Source organism: Elgaria multicarinata, chromosome 5 (assembly GCF_023053635.1).
Source record: "Elgaria multicarinata webbii isolate HBS135686 ecotype San Diego chromosome 5, rElgMul1.1.pri, whole genome shotgun sequence".
NCBI lineage: Eukaryota > Metazoa > Chordata > Lepidosauria > Squamata > Anguidae > Elgaria > Elgaria multicarinata.
The window spans coordinates 91,028,902-91,053,859 of NC_086175.1; the positions used below are offsets into that span (position 1 = coordinate 91,028,902).

Sequence of the window (24,958 nt, forward strand, 5' to 3'; positions counted from 1 at the left end):
TACTATGGAAAAATACCAGAACAAAACACCACCAGCACCACCCCGGAAAAAGATGCTGTAAGAAGAGGAAGGAAAACATTGAGAAATACGAATAAAAAGGAAATTAATAAGAAAGATTGCTGTTTTCTCCTCAGTGGTTCACACTCTCTTTTGTGCCCTGCACTCTGGGAAAGGCAGTATCTGTTTAGATTCGTGTCTAAATTTAAACCCTGATTGCTTTGCCTCCCCGTTCTGCTCTCCCCTCCCTCTCTTCCTCTCCCCCACCCCTCCCCTCCTTCCTTGTACTGTAGTACAGGCCACATAGGAGTCTGACCGTTTTAAGCTGAGTTGAAGCTCGGATATTAAACGCTCCCAAGCAGTGTGTGTTCTTTTCTTTTCTTTTTCTACGCTTCTGTATCAGAGGCTTTGTACAGAAGAAAGACAGAAAGAAACTGGAAAGAGGAAGGGGATGGAGGAACAAATACTTCCCAAGAACATCTCACACCTGCATGACAGAGAGGTAAAAAAACCCAACCCAAACCCTAAACTTTTCTCTCTTTCTTTCTCCAGTTCTCTCTATGTTGCTTTGGAACTTGACTCAAGTAAATGTGGCTCAGCTTAAAACAGTTCAAATAACTGATCTCATTCTCCTTACATATAATAATGTTTACGGGGCGGGGGCGTGTGTGTAGCATTTGGATGAAATGTCATTCTCTTGTATCTTCCATCGCAGAATTCGAAACCTTGTGTCAAATTGATTCGATTTGATTCAAAGGGTCTGTGTGTGTCTCAAAGGGTGTGGAACTTCATTCATTTTTTTAGCCTGTCACTAAGGAATGCAAACTTACTTTGCCCACTTGTATTGAAATTAAGGCTAGCATTTCTTTCTTGGGGAGAGAACATAGAAATTTAGTTTAAAGCTTTCCAATGTACGCATAAGGTAAGCTTCCTTCTCTGACTGGAATGTTATAGCTGCCTATTCTCAGAACTGCCATCGTTGCTCAGACTTCACTTTGAGCAGGACCCCCCTGTGCCCTGTATCACCACACAACATGTGGAGATTCCACAGGTATAGCTTTTTTCTGTCATCAAAAACAATGGAGGACAAGTACTTCAAGTACCGAACTTCTGCTTGTTATTAAAGGCACAGGAACCCTAGCAGAAAAACTGGTGGCAACTCCCTAAACATTTTTTAAACTTCTCAGTTCTGAAATCTTTAGCTATCTTGAGAACAATACAGAGAAAGTTTAGTGCACTAAAATTCTCTCAATAGTATTTAAGTGAATTCAACTTCTCCTGGATGACATCTCTTCCTTGTAATTATTCATCTGCAACATTTTGTTCAGCAGGTGTTGGTCAAAAACATACAAGAAATTAGATAGGTCCCCAGAATCCCAAATACCAAAAGAGCCTGCAGGCTTGGATGCAAGTCTTGCTCATGTTTTTTATATATGCAAGGTACAAAACAGAACATAATAGCTATTTGTGGCTTAATAGTTTCCAATACAAATGACAGATAACCTTTGTCACTGTCCCTTGCTTCTAGTTCCCCACAGTGGAAGTTTAGCTTGGAAACTCTAATTCTGATAATCTCAGCCAAGCCTTTGGCCACACAGTTGATTTGTTTCATAATAAAGGCACATACGTTGCACGCAGTCTCTACATCTTACCTCAGTGCTACATTTCTTTTTCAGAGATAACAAGTCAGAGTATTAGTACTCCAGGGGGGGATCTACACTACTGTTTTTAAAGCGCTTTAAAGCACTTTGAAAACGTTTTGAAACCTGTATATGCAGTGTGTCCTGGGCCCCAACAGTTGTCAAAACTGTTATAAAGTGCTTTAAAGCAGTAGTGTAGATCCCCCCCTAGTCAGAGTATTAATTTGTGTCATGATGGAATTTGGTTCTGTGACTGCTTAAGATGCAACTGGTTGTGATGCAACTGGTGATGAGCAACTCAACTGTGGCAGGATCTACACTACTGCTTTATAATTCTTTTGAAGTGCACTGACAACACTTGGAGCCCTTGACACATTCCATATACTGTTTTCAAACTGCTTTCAAAGTGTTATATCTTGCTTGGTGTAGATCTGACCCATGTCTCCGTAGCTGCACTGTCTTGTGATTTATTGATTTATTTTAAACTGATTAATTCTTTACAGGCCGCATATTCCCAAGCATGAGAGCACATAACTTGCTCCATTGTTTGTAAAGTGGCTAACAGGATGGCTACTGCTCCCCCCCCCCCCCCCGGCACTTCTCTATCTATGCCACTCACTGTACTGCCATTTTCTGAGCTTTTTGCTTTCTTTGTTTCTAAGGGGCTGTCTATACCTGACAAAAGCCCCAGGATGGATGTGCGGTGATGCGGGGTCGATTATATGATGCAGAAGCCACTGCACAGGCATCCCAGGGCTTTCCTCTGAAGCTCCGAAGCAAAATAGTGGGGGATTTACCCCAACGTCTTTGTCTGGAGTACGGCGAGCACGGTCCATCGCCATCTGTTGCCACTGGTCGGGGGTCGTGTCAGAGGTGTGGCCATGTGGATGGCGACCTCTGTTTGGTTGCCGTCTGCCCAGGCAGGCAGAAGGGGGCAAGCCAGTGAGCTGAATGGTTGGCGGGACGCCCCTGCGCTGCCTTCGTGGGCAGAAGAGTCTCCCTTTTGCTGGAGGGAAGGTTCTCCCTTCCCCTGGTTTCAATCCCTGGTAAGGAACGGCAGTGACGTCAGTGGCACTGGCAGCTCCCCACTCCCATGATCCATACAAATCCCACACTCACTCCTTTGAGTGGGGATAAAGGGGCGCAACCCCACAGGAGCAAATGGTTTATCTATCCAAATGGGTTTTTAAAGGGGGAAGGGGTAAACAACAACATGGCTATCCCACCCCACTCCATCTACTGTGTACAGATAATACATTGTGCTACTATCTTTGAAGAAGAGCTTGCAGAATGCTAAAATGTGCTTTGATAGTCTGGACACTCGTTACTAGGCACTCACAGATTTTCACAGGTCCCTCTCATGATGGCGTCTGTCTCTCGCTCGCCTCCTGGCCTTTTTGGCCTTCTTTGCATGACAACGCCCCACCCCCTTCCCCTAGTAAGTCCGACTTATTTTTTGAGACGGAACTTGCCGTTATCTCCTGCTGTGTGCAGGAGAAGCAGCATGATCAAAACTGCCCACTGAATGGGCCATGTGCATGTTTTTACTTTCTCTTTCCTCTCCCTTGAGAATGAGGAAGTAATGAGGAACAAACGCGCGGGTGGAGAAGCAACGGTAAGGAAAGTGTGATGATGTTCTGGAAACACTTCTATTATTATCATCATCATCATCATCATCATTTCTATACTGCCCCATAGCCAAAGCACTCTGGCTGGTTTACATAAGATTAAAACAATTGAAAACAATATACAAAATTTAAAAAACACAAAAACATACATCTAAAAACAACTACATACAGTTTTATAACCAACTATAAAAATAGATCCAGGATCGATAAAGCTCATCACATATTGCTAAATGTCTGGGAAAAGACAAGAGTTTTAACCTGGCACCGAAAAGATAGCAATGTTGGCACCAGGCAGGCCTCCCTCACCATTGGCTATGCTGGCTAGGGTGATGGAAGTTGTAGGCCAAAACATCTGGAAGGCCACATGTTGGCCAGCCCTGCCTTAAAGGAAAAAGGGAAGAGAGATATAGTAGGGAGTTCCCAGCCAAGCCAGCCAAACAAAACATGGTCCCTCTCAGGAGGATCAAGTTTGAGATTAACACATCAGGATGAGCTATTGTTTAAGGAGAGACTAGTTGCAAATCAGATTAGTTATAGAAGTCTCAGATGTTTGATTGTGCCTGACTGTTTTCAGCCTATCTTTCATTGTATGGAAGCCTGCAATGCCTCTTGAAAAAGGCTTCTTGTTCTTGCAGGGAACAAATGAAGTGTTAGACAATGTATGTATAAACCAAGACTTATTTTTTTATATAATGTCCAGTTTCAAGATACCAAATGTTTTTGCAGTTTTGAGGCTAGCAGCAAATTGGATCACAAGATAGTAATTATTTTGTAGAGAATCACATGCAGAAATGAGCTAACACAACTTACATCCAGAACACACAGTGGGTCACATCTAGGCCATCAGATTAGGACGTGGTGCTCACTCTGTCTTTTTCCTGTACTGTGGCTAGTCTCATTTGAAAAAAGGAAAGTGCAGAGAACTGAAGGTAGGTAATCAATTAGTTTGGGGAGGGGGAATTGTCACAAGACCTAGATTTAGAACATTAGATTGCAATTTTCAATTAGAAAATGCCACCACGAGCTTTACAATAATCATGCTTTTCTTATTTTGCTTCTGTTGTTTTGATCGTTTCCCCTTTCAGGAGTTCCTTATTATAATAATTAGTGTTTCCTGGGACCAGCATTTTGACTATCTTAGCTTTGCCAACTCTAACAATCCTATGCATGTTTAGACAGAAAAAATCCTACAACTCCCAGCATCCCCCAGCCTGCATGGCTTGTTGAGGAATGCTGGGAGTTGTAGAACTTTTTTCTGTCTAAACATGCATAGGATTGCACCTTAATGTTATTTTGAGTCATGATTCTTCTTATCTATAATTTTAAGATCTTGGCTTCAAATGCTATGTGTCTGAAAAATCTCAATTTAATTTTAATTTTAGTCATAATAGTTACTGGTTTTTATGTAAAAGTTTTTACTTTATACATTTCAGGCCAACAAAGAATCAGTTATTTACAGATTTGTCTGGCCAATAAGCATAAAATAGTTGATTTGACTTCTGTGTGGTCAATAGGAGAAGTTTAATAAATTAAGCCATATAGAAGTTAGTTTCAGGGTTTGAGTTAAGACTGAAGGGGTCCTTTGTCTAGGTTCCATTTCTGACTTACGATTATTATGCCAACCTTCTTAAGCAAGGGACATAAGATTGCATTTTGTTGCAGTGTAACCTTGAAATAAAGGAAGTTCTCTTCAAATGACAAGAGTGAGCTCCATCTGACAAAACTGGTCAAACAGAAGATGTTGGCTTATATAACCTTGCCAGGTGCAATGATAAAAATAGCTTTCTTTGCAGATCCGGACTTCATGCATACAAGCAACAGAAGCAGAGACTTTTGCTTCTCCTTGCGCTAGCCACTTGAATTAGTTTTCATACTACCCTAAACTATTTTGTAGCTGGCTTGATTAGAGATTATTACATGCTTCTTATATCTTAGAGGTTTCCCAATGTCAGCATTAGAACAAGTGGGAAGAAAGAAATGTGAAGTTGAGTTAAACTTTGGGCATGTTTGGACAAGAGGGAAAGTGGCCCATGGAACCACGCTGCAGAGAGGGGGATGGAAACCACGATAAGCCGTAGCCCCACATGATCATTGAGCCAGTGTGGTTCACTTATCCTCCCCGGGTAACCACATCCCCCACCAAGGTGTCCTCACACCACAGCAGCTGCCCATCCCAGAGACCCTCGCAGCAGGAATCCACAGCTGCACTAAGTGATAGCAACCATAGAGATCAGCCAAAAGGGCTAGAGCAGTGGTTCCCAAACTTTTTCAGGTCACCGCCCCCTTGGTTCCACAAACTCATGCCCAGCGCCCCCTACCCTACACTATAAAAATCATTATTCAGAATAGTGGTTTTCAACAACCCACCAAGGAAGATAATAACGATAAAATTCAAAACAGTAACAATTAATTGAATACTTTATTCAAAATCCAATTGGTGTGCCCTGCCATGCTGGCTGCAAACAGAGGCGTTCACTCTCTTTTCCCTCCCTCCCTCGGCAAGCCTGGGGTGGGTGCTTCCCATTTAGAGGGGATTCTAGGAGTTGAAGGACTTTTTTCTGTCTAAACATACATAAAATTGTGCCTTTAACTTATCATGTCACACTAGCATGAATACAGGAATCAAATAGGATTTCCTTCTTCAGTGGAACACACTTACTTAGGAGTAAGCACCATTTTGTTATAGGAAAGGATAATGTATTTTAATTAAAATTTTAAAACAATTATCTGCCACCTGGTACAGAGTTTTCCTATGGAAAATCTGGGTGGGACTGAAGTAGAGGGGCACTAATTTTACTGTACTTATTGTCTTTAAATATGGTTAAATATCCCAAAGTTACCTTGCTTATCTATTTCTACAATTCATTTTCTCCTGTCTTTTCTTCACCCTCTCTTCGTTTTCAGGCTGAATCCTATGCACATTTACCTCAGATTAAGTTCTATTGATCTCAGTGGGGCTTACTTCTGAGTAGACATACTTAGGATTGTGTTGCAGCTCTGTTTTTATGGTGACACAAGATACACACATACCATGTTTACCAAAAGAACGCTTGAAAAAAGGGGGTTGGACACCCTGAAATAAGCAAGGGCAGATAGGAATGGTTTCAGCAAGCATTCTGGGAAAAGGTGCTGCTGAATCTTCTTTAGCCAGGAAGAACCTGGGGAATTGCGATTCTCTCTCCCTCCCCCTTTTCTTTTCTGTCCCAATCCTGTTGTAGTACAGATTTTTTGGGGGGGTGGGAGCACACACACAGACACACAGCATCTCTTTCTCTCTCTCTCTCTCTCTCTCTCTCTCTCTCTCCAACCCCCCCTCCCCCCAAGCCTCACAATAGCTGCCGGGCTGATTACGACAGGAGGGCAGCAGCTCAGAGGGGAGATGGCCCCAATCTGCAACTCCTGACAAGGGAAGGGAGCCTGGTGGTACCTTGCAGCAGCACAAGCAGTCCTGCTCCCCACCCAGCCTGCCGTCTGACTGCTGTTCTTGGCAGCTGCTCTGCTGCCCTCCACATGCTCCTTCCTCTCCACCACATGGCTGCTGCTCCCGCCTTGTGCAGCAACTATTGCAAGAGGTCTGCCGGGGCAGCTTGTAGGAGGGAGCAGCTCTGGCTGAGGGAGCGAGCGAGTGGCAGTGGCTCCAGCAGGGAAGGAGCCCTGGGCCCTCCTAGGCAGGAGAAGAGTGGGCAGAGCAGCTGAATTTGCCGCTGTTTCCTGCTCTGCTGCCTCCTGTGGGCACTTCCCCCACCCCCTACATTTGGTGGGGCCGCTGTGGGCTTGAGATAGGAGGAGAGAGTGGCTGCGTGAGTGAGAAAGTCCTTCCTGAGCAGGAGCGGTGTGGGGAGAGCAGCTGAATTTGCCACTCTTTCCTGCTCGGTCCCTGGGTTTTAGGACCTTCTGGAGAGACCACCTCGAGCGCCCCCTGCCGTCCCTTTGCCTCTTAACGCCCCCCTATGCAATCCCACTGCCCCCAAGGGGGCAATACCGCCCACTTTGGGAACCACTGGGCTAGAGCACCACCAGCATTTTCGGCTGCTTAAGGCAACTATCTCTATAGTCTGCTACGTTTTTCCACAGAAACTCCGCTACTCGATATGGAAAGCCACCCAGGGGCCCTAGCTTACTCTGTAGAGCATGGATTCTGAGGGTGGGTACTGGACCCATCGTGGGCAGGGAAAATTACCCCCAGGTTAAAAATATAAAGAGATTTTGTATACTAGGCCAGGCTGGTCTTTCATCCAGCCCACTATCTTGTCCATTGCATCTATTAACTAAACACTATTGCAAATCAGTTAGAGCAGAGCACTGCAGAGTGTGTCTGTTTGAGTGATATGTCTCTCTCCTTAACCGATTGGGGAAAGAACAATCTGTATGAGTATCATTGAATGAGGGAATTAGGTGGCCAAGTTTCAGGGGACTCTTAGGTAGAGTGACCATGTACAACAGGAATCCACTTGAAAAAATCCATGTCAGACTTCTACCACCTGGCCATAATGTAGTTAGTTTCATTCCACCATTCTGCAATTGAGAATTCTAAAAAGGATCACATTTCCCTACAATATTGTTTAGTTCCCTTGTTTATTGTATGAAGGCTAACAGACTTCAGAAGATAAGTTTTAACATTCCAAATTCCTTAAACAAATCTGTGGAATGGTTACCAAACTGGATTTTGTGTTTCTGGAGATGCAGAAAGAAAGTAATTAAACTTTGGGGATGGAGTTGTTGTGCTTCTAATTGGATTAGCCGTGGGTGTGGTGCTATTTATTCAGACTTTCTTCACTTGGCACCACTGTCTGTGTTTTAATAAGAATAGCATCCTCTCAGAGAGTAGAGGATATCATGGCCCAGACAAGCTGAGGCCCAATGTTTACAACAGCTGTTGTCTACTGTGGAAGGAAGGAAGGAAGGAAGCCAGTGATGCTATTTGTCCTATAGAGTAGAAATTGAGACTTTTCCAAAGTAATATTTCTAACTTTATATATTTGCACACACCCTTTTAGGACAACTGCTTTCTATTGTGTTCTTTTCAGGGAGGCTTACAATTCCTCCCAAGACAAAATGGTCACCTTGTAATATGTGGCATGCAGTCCCTAAAAATAGTCACCTTTAAGTGACCACATGGAATGCTTGTTTGGCCAGGCTGGTCCCGTCTTCAAGCCTAGGTAATCACAGCAAATGCTAAAATGCACTCTATATTGTGTTACAATCCTCAGCTTGTTTCTATGTCATGTCATTAATTTGAGAAGTCATGTGTGGTTTATAAGCATGCAGAGCTCCAAGAAATGATATTGTATGGAATTCAGCAAATACCACAGTGTGTTTTCAAATTGAAGTCATGATTGAAATCAAGTGAACTTTTAGGTGTGTTTTTGGTGTGTGTGTGTGTGTGTGTGTGTGTGTCTTAATAATTTTATAATTACATCTCAATATTAGAGCAAAACTTTAATTAGGTAAGTGGTAGAGCCTAATTTGAATGCCTGCTAACCCCTCCTGCATTCCACCTTAAGGCTTCGACTATGTAAACTAAGACTGGGTTTGAACGATATAATAGTCAACGGTAGATTAAATAGTCCCTGGTAGACTAAATAGTCCACCGCTGACAATTGTGTCATCTGTGGGGCAAAACCCACCCCACGGTTGGTTATTTCAATGGAATAACTAATTCCAATAATCAATGCTGTGCAGATTTGATTATCTGCACAACCATTGATTATTGTGTCATCTGTCAGGCTCCGTGGATTATTTCCCCTGCCTATAGAGTCGCGAGGCAAAAGCAGCAGAAACCCCCGCCACCCTTTCTCAGTGGGGCTCTATAGAGAGGGGAAATAATCCTGGCCCAGGAAGTGCTTGGGGAGCCACCAAACGTGCTGTCCCTTAGTGGGGCATTACGGTCCATGGCTCCCCATGCGCTTCCCAGGAGAGGTGCATTAGTTTCGAAGCCGAGGCTGGAGAGAGCGGTCAGTGCTCTATGGCCTCAGCGTCAAAACAAATGGGTGTGCAGGTATGGGTGTGCAAGTGCTGCATAGGAATATCATCCCTGGACCGGAGATGGTATCCCTGCACAGTGCATACATTCCCATTTCTTTCGGGGCTGAGCGTGGGGAGAGATAACAGCGTCACCTCTCCCCGCCCTCAGCCCCAAAACTAATGGGAATGCACACGCTGTAGAGGAATGTCATCCCCAATCCAGTATCCATGCGCAGCACATCCTTGCCCATTTGTTTTGACACCAAGGGCAGAGAAAACTGCCACTGACAGCTCTCTTCAGCCTTGGCATCAAAACAAATGGGGGATGCATGCACCGCGGAGGGATGCCAGCCCAGGCTGATAACCCTCCACGGCGTGTGCATCTCCAGGTGGGGCTTCCCCACCTCTTTCTGGCTGCAGCAGGCACCCATGGTACATGCCCCTCCACGGATGCCACAGCCAGAACCGGAGGACTGGATCTGTCCCCTGGTTCTGGCTGTGGCGGCTTTAGAGGGGCACACGATACAGGCAACGCTGCAGCAATAAGGAGGCAGGGGAGCTTCTCTCCCCTGCCTCCACCCCTCCCCACAGAATGGCGGTGTCCCAATCAGGTAAGGGGGAACCAGTGCCGCAATTCGGTAGGGAGGTTGGAGAGGGGTGGAGAGAGAGAGAGCCTTAGGCAACCCTGAACTCATAAACAATTCAATTAAAGACTATTTGCATGTCACCCAAGTACGGCATGCAAATAGTCATCCGTGGAGTGGACTATGAGGGCTGGGTTGCCTAATGTGTGAACGCAGCTTAAATATCTTCAGCATCCTTAGCCTTTTTTTCCTCCTCTCCTTCCACCTGTTTTGCTGTTGTTGTTAAATCTTGCTTCATTAAAAGACCTGAAGATTTCTAAAGCTTTCACAGCCTTTTGTGACCTTTGAGTTGGCCTAATAAAGATATTGTCCTAATACTTTTTTCTCTCTCTTATGACCAACTTGTTAATCTTTCTGAAACGTTATAACTTTTAATTTCATCTTATGTGCCTTCTCCATTCTATATATTACATTTCATAAAATCCATCACAAATTGCAATCCATGACAGTCTAAGATATATAATATATATATTCCCATCCTGTGTATCTTATCCTATACATCTTACTGAGAACTGAACATCGCTTAGAAACTATGATCTAGTAAACTGACGTTGCAATCGTATTCCCACTTTCCTGGGACTAACAACGCAATCCTATACATGTCTACTCATCAATCAGCCTCTGAGTTCAATGGGACTTACTCCCAAGTAGGTGTGCATAGGATTGCAGACACCCCACCGCCTCCACCACCAACACACACACACCCGAGACAGACAATCAGACAGACAGCAATTAAAAAATTGCCCACAACCACCTTTCAAGCAGCCTAACACCAGCTTTCCATACCTCTTGGCATAGAAGGCTGCCTAACCAATCTTGGCAGCACTCTCAGCTCCCATCATATTCTTTACATTCATTTAATTCTAGAATATAAATTGTATTGAAAGCCGACACACTTACAGGGAAACTATGTATATAGGAGGATAGTACTAGCTGTTTATCAAATGAGACATTTTCAGTGAAAGCAGAATATTTTGTTTTGATGAAGTTCTTCAGTTGGCAGCTAGATACACATGGTAGGTGGGTGTGGGAGGGAGGTATTCTAATCAGTGAGTTTAGAGGGATATGAAGTGCAAGTAGTACAGACTGAGAATTGTATTGAGCTTAAATGTTTTTTAAAGTAATTATAGTGACCATTTTACAAAGTAGTGTTGCTGATAACATAAACATGCTGGCATTGGGAAGCTAATTAACATCTATAGCGAGTTTAAAACAAATCTGTTATCTCAATTTAGTTGTAATTCAGGAGTTTCACCTGGTATGTTTTTTATGTGCTACTTTGATATTTTCTCTGTAATAGAAGATCACATATTTTCCTACCTGGTCATTCTGGTCATCATGCACTGAATGCCCAGTTTGTTTATTTATTTGTTGCATTTATATCCCGCCTTTTTTCCTCCAACGAACCAAAGGCGGCATACATAATCCTCCCCCTCTTCATTTTTATCCTCTCAACAACAACAACTCTCTAAGGTAGGTTGTGCTGAGAGTCTGTAACTGGTCCAAAATCACTCAGTGGGTTTCCATTGCCAAGTGGGGACTAGAACCCGGATTTCCCAACTCCTAGTCCAACACTTTAGCCACTACACCACACTGGCAGTTTCTGTTGCACTCCCTTACATATATTATCTACTTTGTTTTTCCTTTGGTATATGTAGCTTCATACTGCAGTACATTTCTAGACTGATACATAGCATTTAAAACTTATTTCTTCTTTCAAATTTTGCTGATTTTGTTTAGTTTGGAGAATGGAGGAAAGCCGAATTGGATGTTATTGGTATAAAGCAAGGGTGGGCACCTAGAATTAGGTGGAGGATCAGATGGCCCCACCTACCCAACTCATTGGGGGATGCATAGCAAAATGGGCGTGTGGCTATGCCCCTTGACATAATTTGGTCCACAGCAGGTATGCTGAGAGGATATTGCTCCTGGTACATCTGTTGGGAACCAGCTTTGCTGCATGTGGGCCTTCCCAATGGGAAGCCTCTTGACCTGCCCCATACCTTCTCCCAATGGATGTCCTTGATGGTTCTGTGAGCTGGATGGGGAAACTTTGTGTGCTGGATTAGGCTTGTGGGCCAGAGGTTCCCCTCACCATGGTGAGCTGAGGTAAAAATACTCCCCAATGTTCTATCCTGGTACCTTTAAGCAGTACTCTGTTCAAGGCTGGCTGCTTAGGTTGCTTCACAGTCAGCCTCAAACCTGAGCACTGTTGCAGAGCAGTACCGTTGTGCTATAGCACCATACTACAGTGCACCAGCTAGAGCTCAATAATGCAACGTTTTGTTCCAGATGTTCACTTCTAAGTACAACATAGATTTTGTTTACTTCCACCTGTATCAGTAAATTTTCTCTCTCTCCATTAATATGATTTAACACATGCCTTCCTACTTCAATTGGTTACACTAATGAGACTCTTATTGTGCAATCCTATGTGTGTTTAGACAGAAAAATGGCCTACAACTCCTAGCATTCCCCAACCAGCACGCTGCCCAGGAGAAAACCCAATTGAATTCAATGGGCCTTACTTCTGAGTAGACATCCCTAGGATTACACTGACAAACTCTTATTCCCCCCCCCCCTACATTTAGGTCATGTCCACCTGTACCTCAATCAGATTTCTTCTCTATGTAATACAAGTGTACCCCATTAGCAGTGTCTCACAAGGAAACATATGTCTCAATATCATCTTAAAAAATCAATAATGATGAAAGCGAGCAAGCACTATTTATTATATTGTTCTCTGTATTCTGAACCTAGGACAAAATTTATTTCGAATCTATTATGAGATATATCTGAGAGTGATGATCAAGTTAAAGTTATATATTTACTCTCTGATGCTGGCAAATCAGAGAGCAAATCAGAGAGCAAAGAGTTGCGAGATTCGCAGTGGCTTCCCAAAAGTTGAGAAGAAGATTCGTAGAGGTCAATATGGTGAACTGTAATGATGAAATTTAACATGAAGTTTTAATGTATCAATAGTATTAACCCTTATTCATTTATGGACTTTTTAATGTAAATTCTTAATGTCTCTTTATTTTAACACTTTGTATTAAAACTAACTGTTACATATTTATCAGCATTTTCTAATGAAAAGCTTTATGAGTATCTTTTTGTATTTTACTCTTTTGTATTATAGAGTTTCTGTATGCTTAACTGTATTGTTGGTGTATGTATTTGTAAAGCTGATATGACCATGATAGTTGAAACAACAACAAATAAACATTCAATATAAGTGCTGTCTATAACCTTCCAGTATGAAGTTCTAAGACTGGTCAATAGTTAGGCAGTAATAAAATGTCATTCAAAAGATCATAGCTGGGATTTAATTTCACATACCATACTCACAGATCTACACCAAGCAAGATATAACACTTTGAAAGCAGTTTGAAAATGGTATCTCTCCCCCCGCTAAGTTACAATGGGGTGAAGTTGCCCTTTGGACCCCTAGATGTTGCCCACCCCTCCTGTATGGGGAGGTTCTGATGAAATAGTATCAGATGATATACACCTGACAGCACACTTCACCCTAACTGCATCTCCCAGTTCTAGAATAGTTTAAGTTTTTGAGGGCTCTTCCTCATCACAGTTTAAAGAGTCCTGGGGAAGGGGGTTAATTTGGATTGGATGGAGGTAATCCTAATTTATCCCCTCAAAGACCTTTAACTCCAAAGTGGGGTAGAACCCTTAAAAGGTTGAAACATCATGGAAAGAGGTGCCTGGAGGGCAATGGGCAGGTGTGACCTCCTTTGGCTTCATTATTATTTCATTTTCTCTTTCTCATTTACTTTACAAACCAATAGTTTTCTGCTTATCTGAGGGTCACCCCTTGGTATGCAGAACTTCTCCGCCATCTGTGGTCAACCTTGTTTTGCTGTCCTACTGGACAATACAACAACACCACACACTTTACTATAAGGGCTCCATAACACCAGCGATTTATCGCACTCTCGTCATGTCTGGATTGTGGTTTTGCAATGCAGTACTCATATGATGTCGTCACTGTCCTGCACTCATCTTGCCTCTTCCCCTCCCTTTTCTGCCTTATTTTGGAGCAGGGGAAGTCTGGTTTACTTCCTCCATGTGGGATTAAAGCAGCCTTCTGCCCGTGTTCTCGCGTATTTTATTTTGCTGGGTGCTTGCTGACAAAAGAGTAGGACAGGGCAGTTCGTCTTCTCCAGCACATTGTGTCCACTGAACATAGCCAGTCGAATGGGCTTTCACTGCTCCAAAATGCTTACAGCTTCCTCATTTTTAAAGATAGAGATGAAACTTGGCAGCATGATAACTCTTAAGTAGGGCTTTAGGCATGCCAAATTGAAGCCGATCCCTTCATCAGTTGATTTTATAGGAATATTTAATTTTCTTCCCTCTCAAACCATTCCTCCTCCCCATAAAAATACAGAGAGAGAGAGAGAGAGAGATCTGATTCTCTATTAATCCACTCCTGTGCATTTTGGATTGCTGGATCCAGAACCAAAGACATGGAACAATTCTCAGGAACAGAGGGAAAAGAAAAAGAAAAGGCTCTTGTTAAAACCAATTTGGCAAGCATCTGGGCTGCATATTCCTGCAACTTCCCACCCCTCTCAAAAAGAAAAGAAATAAACACATTTTATAGTCCCACCCAGCTCTGCACTTATGGAGGAAGCTTTTATCCTTTACTTTGCTGATGCGGTGTGTGTGTGTGTGTGTGTGTGTGTGTGTGTGTGTGTGAAGGTACAGAAATATGCAAACCTCCCTCCATAAATGCGCAGGGCTGGATTAACAGAGAATCAGAGAGGTGGGTGGGTGTTTATGGGGAGGAGGAATGGTTTGAGAGAGAATATTTTTTAAAATTCCTAAAAAATCAACTGATGAAGGAATTGGCTTCAGCTTGGCATGCCTAAAGCCCTACTTAAGAGCTATCATGCTGCCAAGTTTCATCTGTTCTTTAAAAATGAGGGAGCTGTAAGCATTTTGGTTAATTCCAATATTTATTTATTTATTACATTTTTATACCGCCCAATAGCCGAAGCTCTCTGGGCGGTTCACAAAAATTAAAACCACAAAAAACATCCAACAGGTTAAAAACACAATTACGAAATACAGTATAAAAAGCGCAACCAGGATAAAACCACACAGCAAAGTTAATTATAAGATTAAAATACAGAATTAAAACAGTAAAATTAAAATTTTACAGCCAATAGGCTGTAATGAAGCAGTTATCCAAAAACAGAATGGAGGCGGCCTGCCACATCCATCACAACATCCATCAAGGACAAGAACCAATGAACTGGAGGGGAAAGGGGAAAGGAGAAAGGGTGGGTGGGGTGCAGTGGAATGGGAGAGCAAATAAGACGTGAGATGAAATAACATAACAATACACATAGGTGAAAGTGACCAGCGCTTGCTGTGCTAATGAAGCTGAGATTAAAATCACAGGGCATATCAGGGGTGGAAAAATAGGTGTGATGGAGCTCCATGAAGGAACATGTTGGGAATCCTATGAGGAAATCAGCAATTAAGAAATCTACACCTACGCATTATGCAATTAGGTCTGAGGCTAGATGAATAGCTTCCGGGAGCTCAACTAGCCCTGAACCTTAGCCTTCTAGCACTGTAGTGCAATTTTATTTTATTTTTGTTTCGAAGTATGTTTATCCCACTTTTCTGTCAGTGATACTGAAAGCAGCTGTCAAGGTCTTCCCATGAATACTTTGTTTTGGGGTGAGTGTTAAACCTTTAAACATTAATTTCAGGAAAGACAGACCAGGATAAACCCTTTAAGAGATGAAGAATCTTGTGGCGCCTTAAAGACTAACACATTTGTTGTGACATAAGCTATGTTATTCATGAGAGAATGGAAAACAAATATCAGCTGATGTTTGTTATTGAGTACAGTATTACTTATAATATGAACTTCTGTTTGTTTTCTCTTTTGCTCTTTGTACACAGAAACATTCAAAACAAGAGATCTATTCCTAACCTGTCAAGAAATACTTTTGTAAGCCGCCGTGAGAGCCTTTTTTGGCTGAATGGTGGCATAAAAATCCTTAAATAAATAAGTAAATAAATAACATAACATCCCATACACCCTCTCTTCCCAGTCCCACTAACTGCTTTAACTGACAAATCCCAACTGCAACTTCCCCAGCATTCCACTTTCCCGTGGACTCCGCCCTCCCTCTTACCTTCATATTCCATCCTCCAAGAAATTTATTTATCTGAAGTATTTTTATGCCACACCCCAGAGCAGCTTGCAAACAATCAGTTAAACAAGGCAGTCCCTGCTCAAAGATTTACAACCTAAAGACACACGAGGAAAAAGGGATTGACTGGGCAGAGGAAAAAATTACGTAGTCTTTTAGCAGTGGTGGGTCTCTGATGTCACATGGTTATGGAAGCAGTCTCTTCTCCAGTGCAATCTCCGTAACATTGGATCTATTCACAGGCATCTCTGTCTGTTCCTCTGTACATCTTGTATCACAATGGCAGTCAGCTACCAACTATGACCTCTCCATCAAACCCTCCAATCTCAGTTCTGCCTGCTTTACAAGAACTCCCTTGTTATTTATTTATTTTATTACATTTTTATACCGCCCAATAGTCGAAGCTCTCTGGGCGGTTCACAAAAATTAAAACCGTAATAAAACAACCAAAAGGTTAAAAACACAAATACAAAATACAGTATAAAAAGCACAACCAGGAAAAAACCACGCAGCAAAATTGATATAAGATTAGAATACAGAGTTAGAATAGTAAAATTTAAATTTAAGTTAAAATTAAGTGTTAAAATACTGAGAGAATAAAAAGGTCTTCAGCTGGCCATGAAAAGAGTCCTCTCTGGGGAGCTCATTCCACAGCCGGGGTGCCACAGCGGAGAAGGCCTTCCCCTAGTAGCCACCTCCTAGTAGTTATCTTCAGGATATGACCATGGATTCCATATGCTTGACCATATTTCAATTGTAGTGGTGGCCAGCCAAGTCTCAATCTCCCAGGATGCATGCTCTTGATGTCTGCAGATGGAATTTTATCTTGTGAAAGAATGTAATGTGCCAGTTAAAGGGTTAAAAGATCGCTCCTCTGCCAAACGGCGGCTCCGGCTATATGCAAACGTGCATTCCTTAATGGTGGATGGTAACTAATAGGGATTTAAATGTAACTTATGACTCATGAAAATTATGCACCTTAACTGTCTTTTGAATGTAGTCTAACTTGCTACATTCAGAAGACTTTGAATGTAATGACCAATCAAGAGACTAACACCCACTTCTAATCAGAGCCTATAAATGTATGCAGGATTTCTTTGTTAGAGGTGCCCCCATTTTGCAGATAATTGTGAACCGCCCAGAGAGCTTCGGCTATTGGGCGGTATAAAAATGTAATAAATAAATAAATAAATAAATAAATAAATGGAGAGCATCCCATACTGCAGTATCGGAAGTAATCAGATTAAGTTTAATCCTCTAGCCTCGTGTGTTTTATTGGAGAATTACGCGCCGAGGTAACAAGGCTCTCCACCCCATTTGGTGGTCAACACTCTGACATGTCATAAACATCTGACTCTGTCTGGAATGCCCTGTACATGGGATATAATCATGTAAGTTCTGCTTGCCCTGCCAAACATATATAGGACATAATTCAGTTGTAATGTGTGATCCAATGTAGGCTCCCCAGCCTTCCAGTTCATATACAACTGGAGATTTAGGTTTAACCACCTAATGGAGCCCTCTGTATTTCCTTTTAAACTTTGTGCATTGCCCCCTTCACTGGAACTCAGTTTGTACCGAAACTAGCTCCCCAGCGCCGTAGATGTGGGCTGTCACATGAAGGTCATACAGTCTTTTCTGATGTTGAATTTCTCAGGCCTGGTGCTTGATGACAGCTTCCCATATGGTGCTTAAATACCCAGATCCAGCTGTTGCAGGTGTTCAGGTACACTTGCATACTGCTCCAAGGCATCTGTCCCATCTAACAGTTCCATAGCAGACAGATCTCCCACCCAAACAGGATGGCTTCGCAGTGGCAGCTGCACGTAGATGGTGTGCTGCTAGTGTGAAGCAACCCCGGGGCAAACCCTTCATGTAGATGTGTCCCCCTGGAATAAGGGGCTAGCTCTTGTGGAGGGTTTCGCCACCAACTGTCTATATATAATATGAGACTAAATCCATAAAGCTCTGAACTTGACTTACTGGTTTCAGTCTTCACACTTTCCAGTCTGTTCAGCTCGGTTGCCACCCCTTCAGTAGAAATAACGTGCCCCAGGTATTTCACTCTGTTACTGAAGATTTGATCTTCAGGTTCAACTACCACCCCAGAGGCACTATAGAAAGGCCTAGCCAATCTCTATGATATAATAGAGATAGACCACGAGTGCTGCCTGCAGATCAGCAAACACCATAACCGTGAGCCTCTGGAATGTATTTGGGGCATTACAGATCTTGAATGTCATCACATTAGACTCATATTTAACCCCAGCTGGGTGTTGAATGCTATCTTCATCCCATCCTATGCCTGCCTTGCAACCTGCCAGTACCTACTAGAATGTCCCAGATAGAAAAAAGCAAGGCTTATGCTACTAAATCCAAAGTTTAGTGGATATGCAACTTTCACAGTCACTTCATTTAAATGCTGGCTGTCAACACAAAACCAGGCACTCCCATCTTCCTTCCTTACTAAGACCTCCTGCACTACCCAAAGATAGTTGGGACATCAAATAATGCCCCTCTTCTCAATTCCCTGTAGTTGCTCTGAATTCCTGTTGAAAATGAATCTGTCTAGAATGCTGTTTTAATCAGCTGAATCCCTGGATATTAATGCAATGTTTAGCTGAGTTAGTACATTCCAGATCATGTCCCGTCCCCCTCAAATGACTGGCAGCAGCTCTCCAAGGTTTCAGAAAAGAGTCTTTACCAACCCTAACTAGGGAAGCACAAGATTGAACCTGGAAGTGTCTGCATATGTCTAATTCACCTCGGCAGCCTCAAGAATCAAAGCAAAAACCATTCTAGAACAGGCACTTCACCGCTATAATGATGATTTAATTTGATGAACTCATTTGATCTGTCCAGTTATTATGCTATTAATTGTTTCTAAATGATCACAGAATTCTAGAATCATACAATAGCAGAGTTGGAAGGGGCCTATAAGGCCATCAAATCCAACCCCTTGCTCAATGCATGTTAATGTTCAGGTTTAATTTTCAGGTCTCATTTTTGTTAACTCTAGGAGTTTCTATTTCTGAAATTTATTTATGTATTTATTTATTTGGAAAGTTGCAATGGCCTTTGGCTGAAATCAATAAAAGTTTATGTGCTGTACCACTGAGTTATGGCACTTTCAAGCCCCCTTTTTTTTGCCTCTGACAATGTGCCTTTCAGCCTCTGTCACTATGCTGCCTCTGCTGGGAAATACAGCCCCATTAGCCTCAGCATATCACTGGCCCTGTTCTTTCACTGCTGACCACACAACACCATATCATCCAGCCCCATCCTCCTCTTCCTTCCTATTCATGAATGTGGCAAAACTTCACTGCCACAATCTCTGTACACTAGCGGTAGGTAGACTACTTTTTCTTCTTCTTTTTACTAGCTTCCCCATAGTTGACAGATGTGTGGTATATTGACAAAGGAGGATCTCTCAATAGTTCAGGCAAAACTGATACCGAGTAAAATAATTGTCAGTATGTATGTACGTGCTTTTACTTTAGAGCAGCTGAATCAGGCCAAGGTCCATTTAATCCAGCTTTTTTTAAACAAGAATCCTAGCAACCAGCAGCCACTTACATTAGTCTTCCCCAACCTGGTGCCCTGCAGATGTGTTGGACTACAACTCCTATAGTTCCCATATATACTGTATTGTACATGGCCATTGGCCACGCTGGCTAGGAATTATGAGACTTGCAGTCCAACACATCTGCAGAGCATCAGGTTGGGGAAGGCTGCACTATGCAGTCCTCCAGAAGTTGGTCAATGATTTACCGGTGAGCAACAGTTGATCATCTTCTAGCCCAATATATGATATAAGACTGGAGGGATTTGTAGGGGAAGAGCAATTATCCAAGTTAAGGAAGTACCCTCATGCGAAAAAATACTAACTGAAGAGTGGACATCTCTCTGGCCATGTTCTGTTTCTGAACTTGTAGCTGTCACAAGAACTCGAACACAGTGTAATGTTATTCTGTGTTGCTCAGTTAAAGAGGTTACAGAAACAAGGAGAGAAGAAATTCTACAGAAATTAGAAATATTGTTGATTATCCAAACTGTATAGGCCACTACAGTTAAATAGAAAAGCTGGCCAATATTTTTATCTTCATAGTTTCCTGCTGTTCACAGATGTTTCCTTTAACTCAGCTACAAAAGGCAGGCCAGGCCATTTTTTTTTTGGCTCTGCCTGTACTGCATTAGACTGTAGTTTCTAGAGCAAATTTTGCCTTTCATAATTTCATGCATTAATTTCAGGCACAAATCATCACACTCACATATCTACATTCAAACAATACCTACATTTGAACATTTGTCTTCATCACCTCAGTTGTATTATTGTCGTAATTCTTAAACATTGACATTATTCTTGGGAGCCCTTCCCAAAGATGTCATTAATCACTCAGGTCTTTGGAAGAGAAGAAGCCATGAGGCTGCCTTGACAGCACCAGGTCGCCTCCGCTTTTAGAAAAACCCTGCGCTTTTGCTGCTGCAGGATGGCATTGGGTAATCCTGATGCAGGAGACAGCATGGGCTTTCCAGTGGCTATTCAGCTTTCCGGGCCCACTCCCTGCCCCTTGCCCGGCTTGTGGTGTCCAATCAAAGGTCACGTTCTGCCCAGGAATGCCCCCAGCGTGTCACCAGAGCAAGCAGAGATGGCAGAAAAGCCATAGTCAACTCACCCCAGCAGGAAAAGTCAGGTTAAGTTTCCAACTTTTCCAACTCACAGCTTTGCAGATCCCAGTGGAGGGTAGGCATGGGAATGCAGGACAGGGTGTAGGCTTGACAAGCCTCATAATGGCCGCCATGGCAATGTAAAAGTCGGGAAACAAAAGTAAGGGCATTTTATAATGTATTAATTAAATGAACTACAGCAGCAGAGTAGAGCTACTACAGGCCTTCAAATTTGTGCAGAGTTGACATTTAAAAAAGAGGTTTTCATGGGTTCCTGTTCCCTCCATCTGACAACAGCGCTGGGATTTTTCCCAGGGTCACTCCTGCTGTGTAACTCTTTCGGTTCTGCTTCACAGCAGCAATACTACAGGGTTTGGGCGAAATCAGGAGGCAAAGTGGCATTGTATAGACAAGCCCCTTAAATTATGGAACCTCCTGCTACAAGGAAATAGATGTGGCAAAGAATTTTACAATTTTCAAACAGGGGTTAGGACTCAATATAAAACTGTATCAGCAATTGTCAGCTGAGTATGCCAACCGTTGCCTCCATCTGTCCCCATTTTGTGACTGTTATGCTCAGCTCTCTCAAGTGGGCCCTGGGAGGTAGAAAGTTTGAGAACCCCTGAGTTAGAGAATTCTCAGCTTAATTCTCTTCCTCGGTGCCTTAATTCTCTTCCAACAATTCGGTGCTGTCAGCTTAATTATTTTGTTCTCAAACTGTGCCTTTAGAATCCCTGCCAGGGTTGGTGCTGGCACATCTGCTGCTGCCCACACTTCTGCAGAGGGTTCATGGATGACCACCAAAGCCCCTGGCCCTGTTGCTGGTCCTTTATCATTTTGCCCTATGCTCATCCACTTTGTCCCTAAGGAAGAATGCCAGCAATTGCAGGATGACCATATGAAAAGGAGGACAAGGCTCCTGTATCTTTAACAGTTGTATAGAAAAGGGAATTTCAGCAGGTGTCATTTGTACACATGCAGCACCTGGTGAAACTCCCCCTTTATCACAAAAGTTAAAGCTGCAGGAGTCCTGCTCTCTTGGCCCAATACAAAAGAGGGCAGGGCTCCTGTAGCTTTCACTTTTGCAATGAAGAGGGAATTTCACCAGGTGCAGCATGCATACAAATGACACCTGCTGAAATTCCTGTCCTCCTTTCCATATGGTCACCCTAAATTGTAGTGAGCTAAAGGTATTGCAGATGCCACTGCCTGCTCACTTGCCTGCCCTTTCTCTTTTTGCAATGTTAGGGTTAGGGTCCAGAGGCAGAGGAAGAGTAAGTGGGCAATTGTAGGGAGTTTACTAACATTTCTCCCAAGCAGGGATTCCTGTGTTGCTGGAATTAGGGCATACAATGCAGATGGTTTCCCAGCAGTGCTGATCCCAGCCTCTTCAGGAGTAAACTATGCAGAAAAGGGTGTAACCACAAACAGATTGTATCTAGAGGAAGATTACTGCAGTTTTAACTTCAGATGTTTGCAGCTGCTACTTTTTAAATACCAGTAGAAGCCCTGCTGCAGATGCAAGGCCCTCACAAACAAATTTCACAATTTCCTCCTTATGAAGGAGCTTACTTGATTGCCAAATGTCACGCTGTAAGGGCTGGGGAGAATAAAGTTGAGATAGGCTGCAGGAAAAGGATGCTTGCTTTGGGAAGAAGATCAGCGTACTTAGGACTGGAGCAATTTGTTTACTCAAATTGTTAGATGTGCTATTTCTTGTACAGAAGGCCCAGACTGCTCCTGTGCTCCCAATCAGAAGAGCCATTGTGGAATTTCCTTCTATGGGAATAATCTACAGAGCAATGTGAGCATCACACACCCACTTCCTGAGCAACCTCTGATCTGACTTAGCCCATACTTTCTTGGATAATGAGGAGAGTTAACAATCTGAACATAGGCTCTGCTGCTTCACTAACTTCTTGAACTGTAATTCCTTCTGCCTCTGTGCCTATTTCTCCTTTTTTTTTTTTTTTTTTGCCAATTTTCTTTACTTGCTTGTTCCTTTATATCTCCGAACACTTCCCTCAATTCAAACTAAAGCGATGTATTTGTGATGAAGAACACAAATTAATCACAATGCTCTTACTTTGACACACAAATTAACCACTGCTTTTGAGTCTCTCCTTCACTATTCATATTAACTACTGGCCATTGTTTATATGGAAGAGAAAATGGACATGACTGAGCATTCAGGCCAATGTAGACTTCCTGTTCAAATTGCAATTTGATTGAAGGAACAGCCACTGTAATCATCATATGTGAGAACACCATACATTTCAAACAGCGGGTTTCCCAACAGTACAAAGAAAACCCTCCAGAGCTGTATGCACAGGGGAACTCTTCACACTTTCAAATGAATGCACGTAGACTGGGGATGGAGCCTGCTGCAATAACCCCATACTACCCCCTCGCATACTTACATATGGAGATTTGGAAGGGGCTACAGTCTACTGGATGCAGGTAGAATAGGGGCATGGCCTACTGCTAAAATTCCCCTCCCCTCATGAATGTACTCTGATGTCTAAAAGGAGCCAGAAGGTTAGTTGTTCCAGGTTGATCAATTTAGAATAAAAGGATGTCATAGACACATAGGGCTCATCTACACCAAGCAGATATTCCACTATGAAAGTGGTGTAAAAGCGGTATATAAAAGGCAGGAGCCAGACTACTGCTTTATAGCGGTATTGAAGTGCACTGACAACTGTTGGGGCCCATTGACACATACCATATACTGTTTTCATACCACTTTCATAGTGATGTATACTGCTTGGTGTAGCTGTGTCCTGGGCCCAACAGTTGTCAGCGCACTTCAATACCGCTATAAAGCAGTAGTGTGGCTCTTGCCTTTTATATACTGTTTTCATACTGCTTTCATAGTGGAATATCCTGCTTGGTGTAGATGAGCCCTATGTGTCATAGTTTCCTTCAACCTAATGGGCCCACCTTTGCTCCCCCAGCACCATCTGAGCTCCTTCAAACTATCTAAACCAGTTTGTAGATGATGTGTCTAAGGGTCCTTCCACTGTTTAAATATCTCCTAAATGTTTTAAGACTTGTAAAACATAAACATCAGGGTCAATTTTTCTGTTCCTTTACTGATTGTAGATATTGTTTATTCTAGGAGGAAGGAAATTTTAAAGGGAAGACAGACATTTAGTTTTGAAATAGCCAGGTCCACATTCATTCCATTATCTTGTGGGAATAAGCCCCATTCCTTTGGCTGTCATTTCCCAGAATTCAAAGGTGCAGCTGGATGAGAATTTTCCATTACAACAATTTTTTTTATTAAGAAGGGTTAAGACCATAACAAATCTATTCCACATATTGTCTGTGTGACAGGACTTAAGACTCTAGCTATTAACATCCACGTGGCTCTGTTCTCCCTGCCCTCATAGTTGGCATTTTATTGCAGATACAATATGTTTAATCTATGTATATGGCATACTGTCATAAAGGCTGCCATGCCATATATATTAGATGGTTAAAAGTCATATTTATTATTATTTAGTGTTTCTTTTCATATTTATTTATGTGTTACAATTATTTATATGCTGCCTGTCAGGATACAAATCCTGTCAAGGGTGCTTACAAGTAACATCAAAATAATAAAATCACAATGGTAACACATAGAAACTCATCAAGAGCCTTCATACAGGGCAGCTGGTGGTAGATGGCCCAGTGAGGCAGGAGGAGCCAAGATGGAACAGGAGCAGGTGACTGGTGTTACCCTCACCCCCTCCCTCTCTCCTGGAATATTTTGCACAGAGCTGTTGATGGTAGATGACCTGAGAGAAGGAAAGTCCACCTGGAGCAGTTCCTGATGGCTTCTTCACCTACCTACCTACCTACCTCTCTTTTTCTCCTGGAAGCCCCCACCGCCGAAGAAATAAACATGAAAAAACAGTAGAGTACTCGTTCTAATCTTCCAGTCAAAGAAATAACGATGTAAAAACAGCAAAGCAATAACATCAGAGGCTAAAAACAGACTCAATTATCATAAAATCCAGGTAGATAAAAAAATGTTCCTTCCCCACCCCACTAGTCAAGATGTTTAATATCCAAGGCTGGCCAAATAATTTAGGCACCTGAGACAAAAATATCCCATGAGCCCCTCTTCCTGGGAGTAAAAATATAATTATTAAAAATTTAATTTATATTTATATATAAAATTCAAGTGAATGACACTTATTGTTATTATGGATACTTAACAAAGAACAAACAAATCA

At 42.5% G+C, this 24,958-nt stretch overlaps 1 protein-coding gene across 1 annotated transcript in view; it reads left to right on the plus strand.

The window, feature by feature from the left end:
- The first annotated feature begins 292 nt into the window (after nt 1-292).
- The window catches only part of RCSD1 (RCSD domain containing 1), a 44,066-nt gene continuing 19,400 nt past the window's right edge, over nt 293-24,958 (plus strand). Inside the window, exon 1 of the mRNA XM_063127606.1 lies at nt 293-499. Coding sequence (XP_062983676.1) covers nt 449-499 — 51 coding nt within the window. The 5' untranslated portion in view covers nt 293-448. The remainder of the gene's footprint in view (nt 500-24,958) is intronic.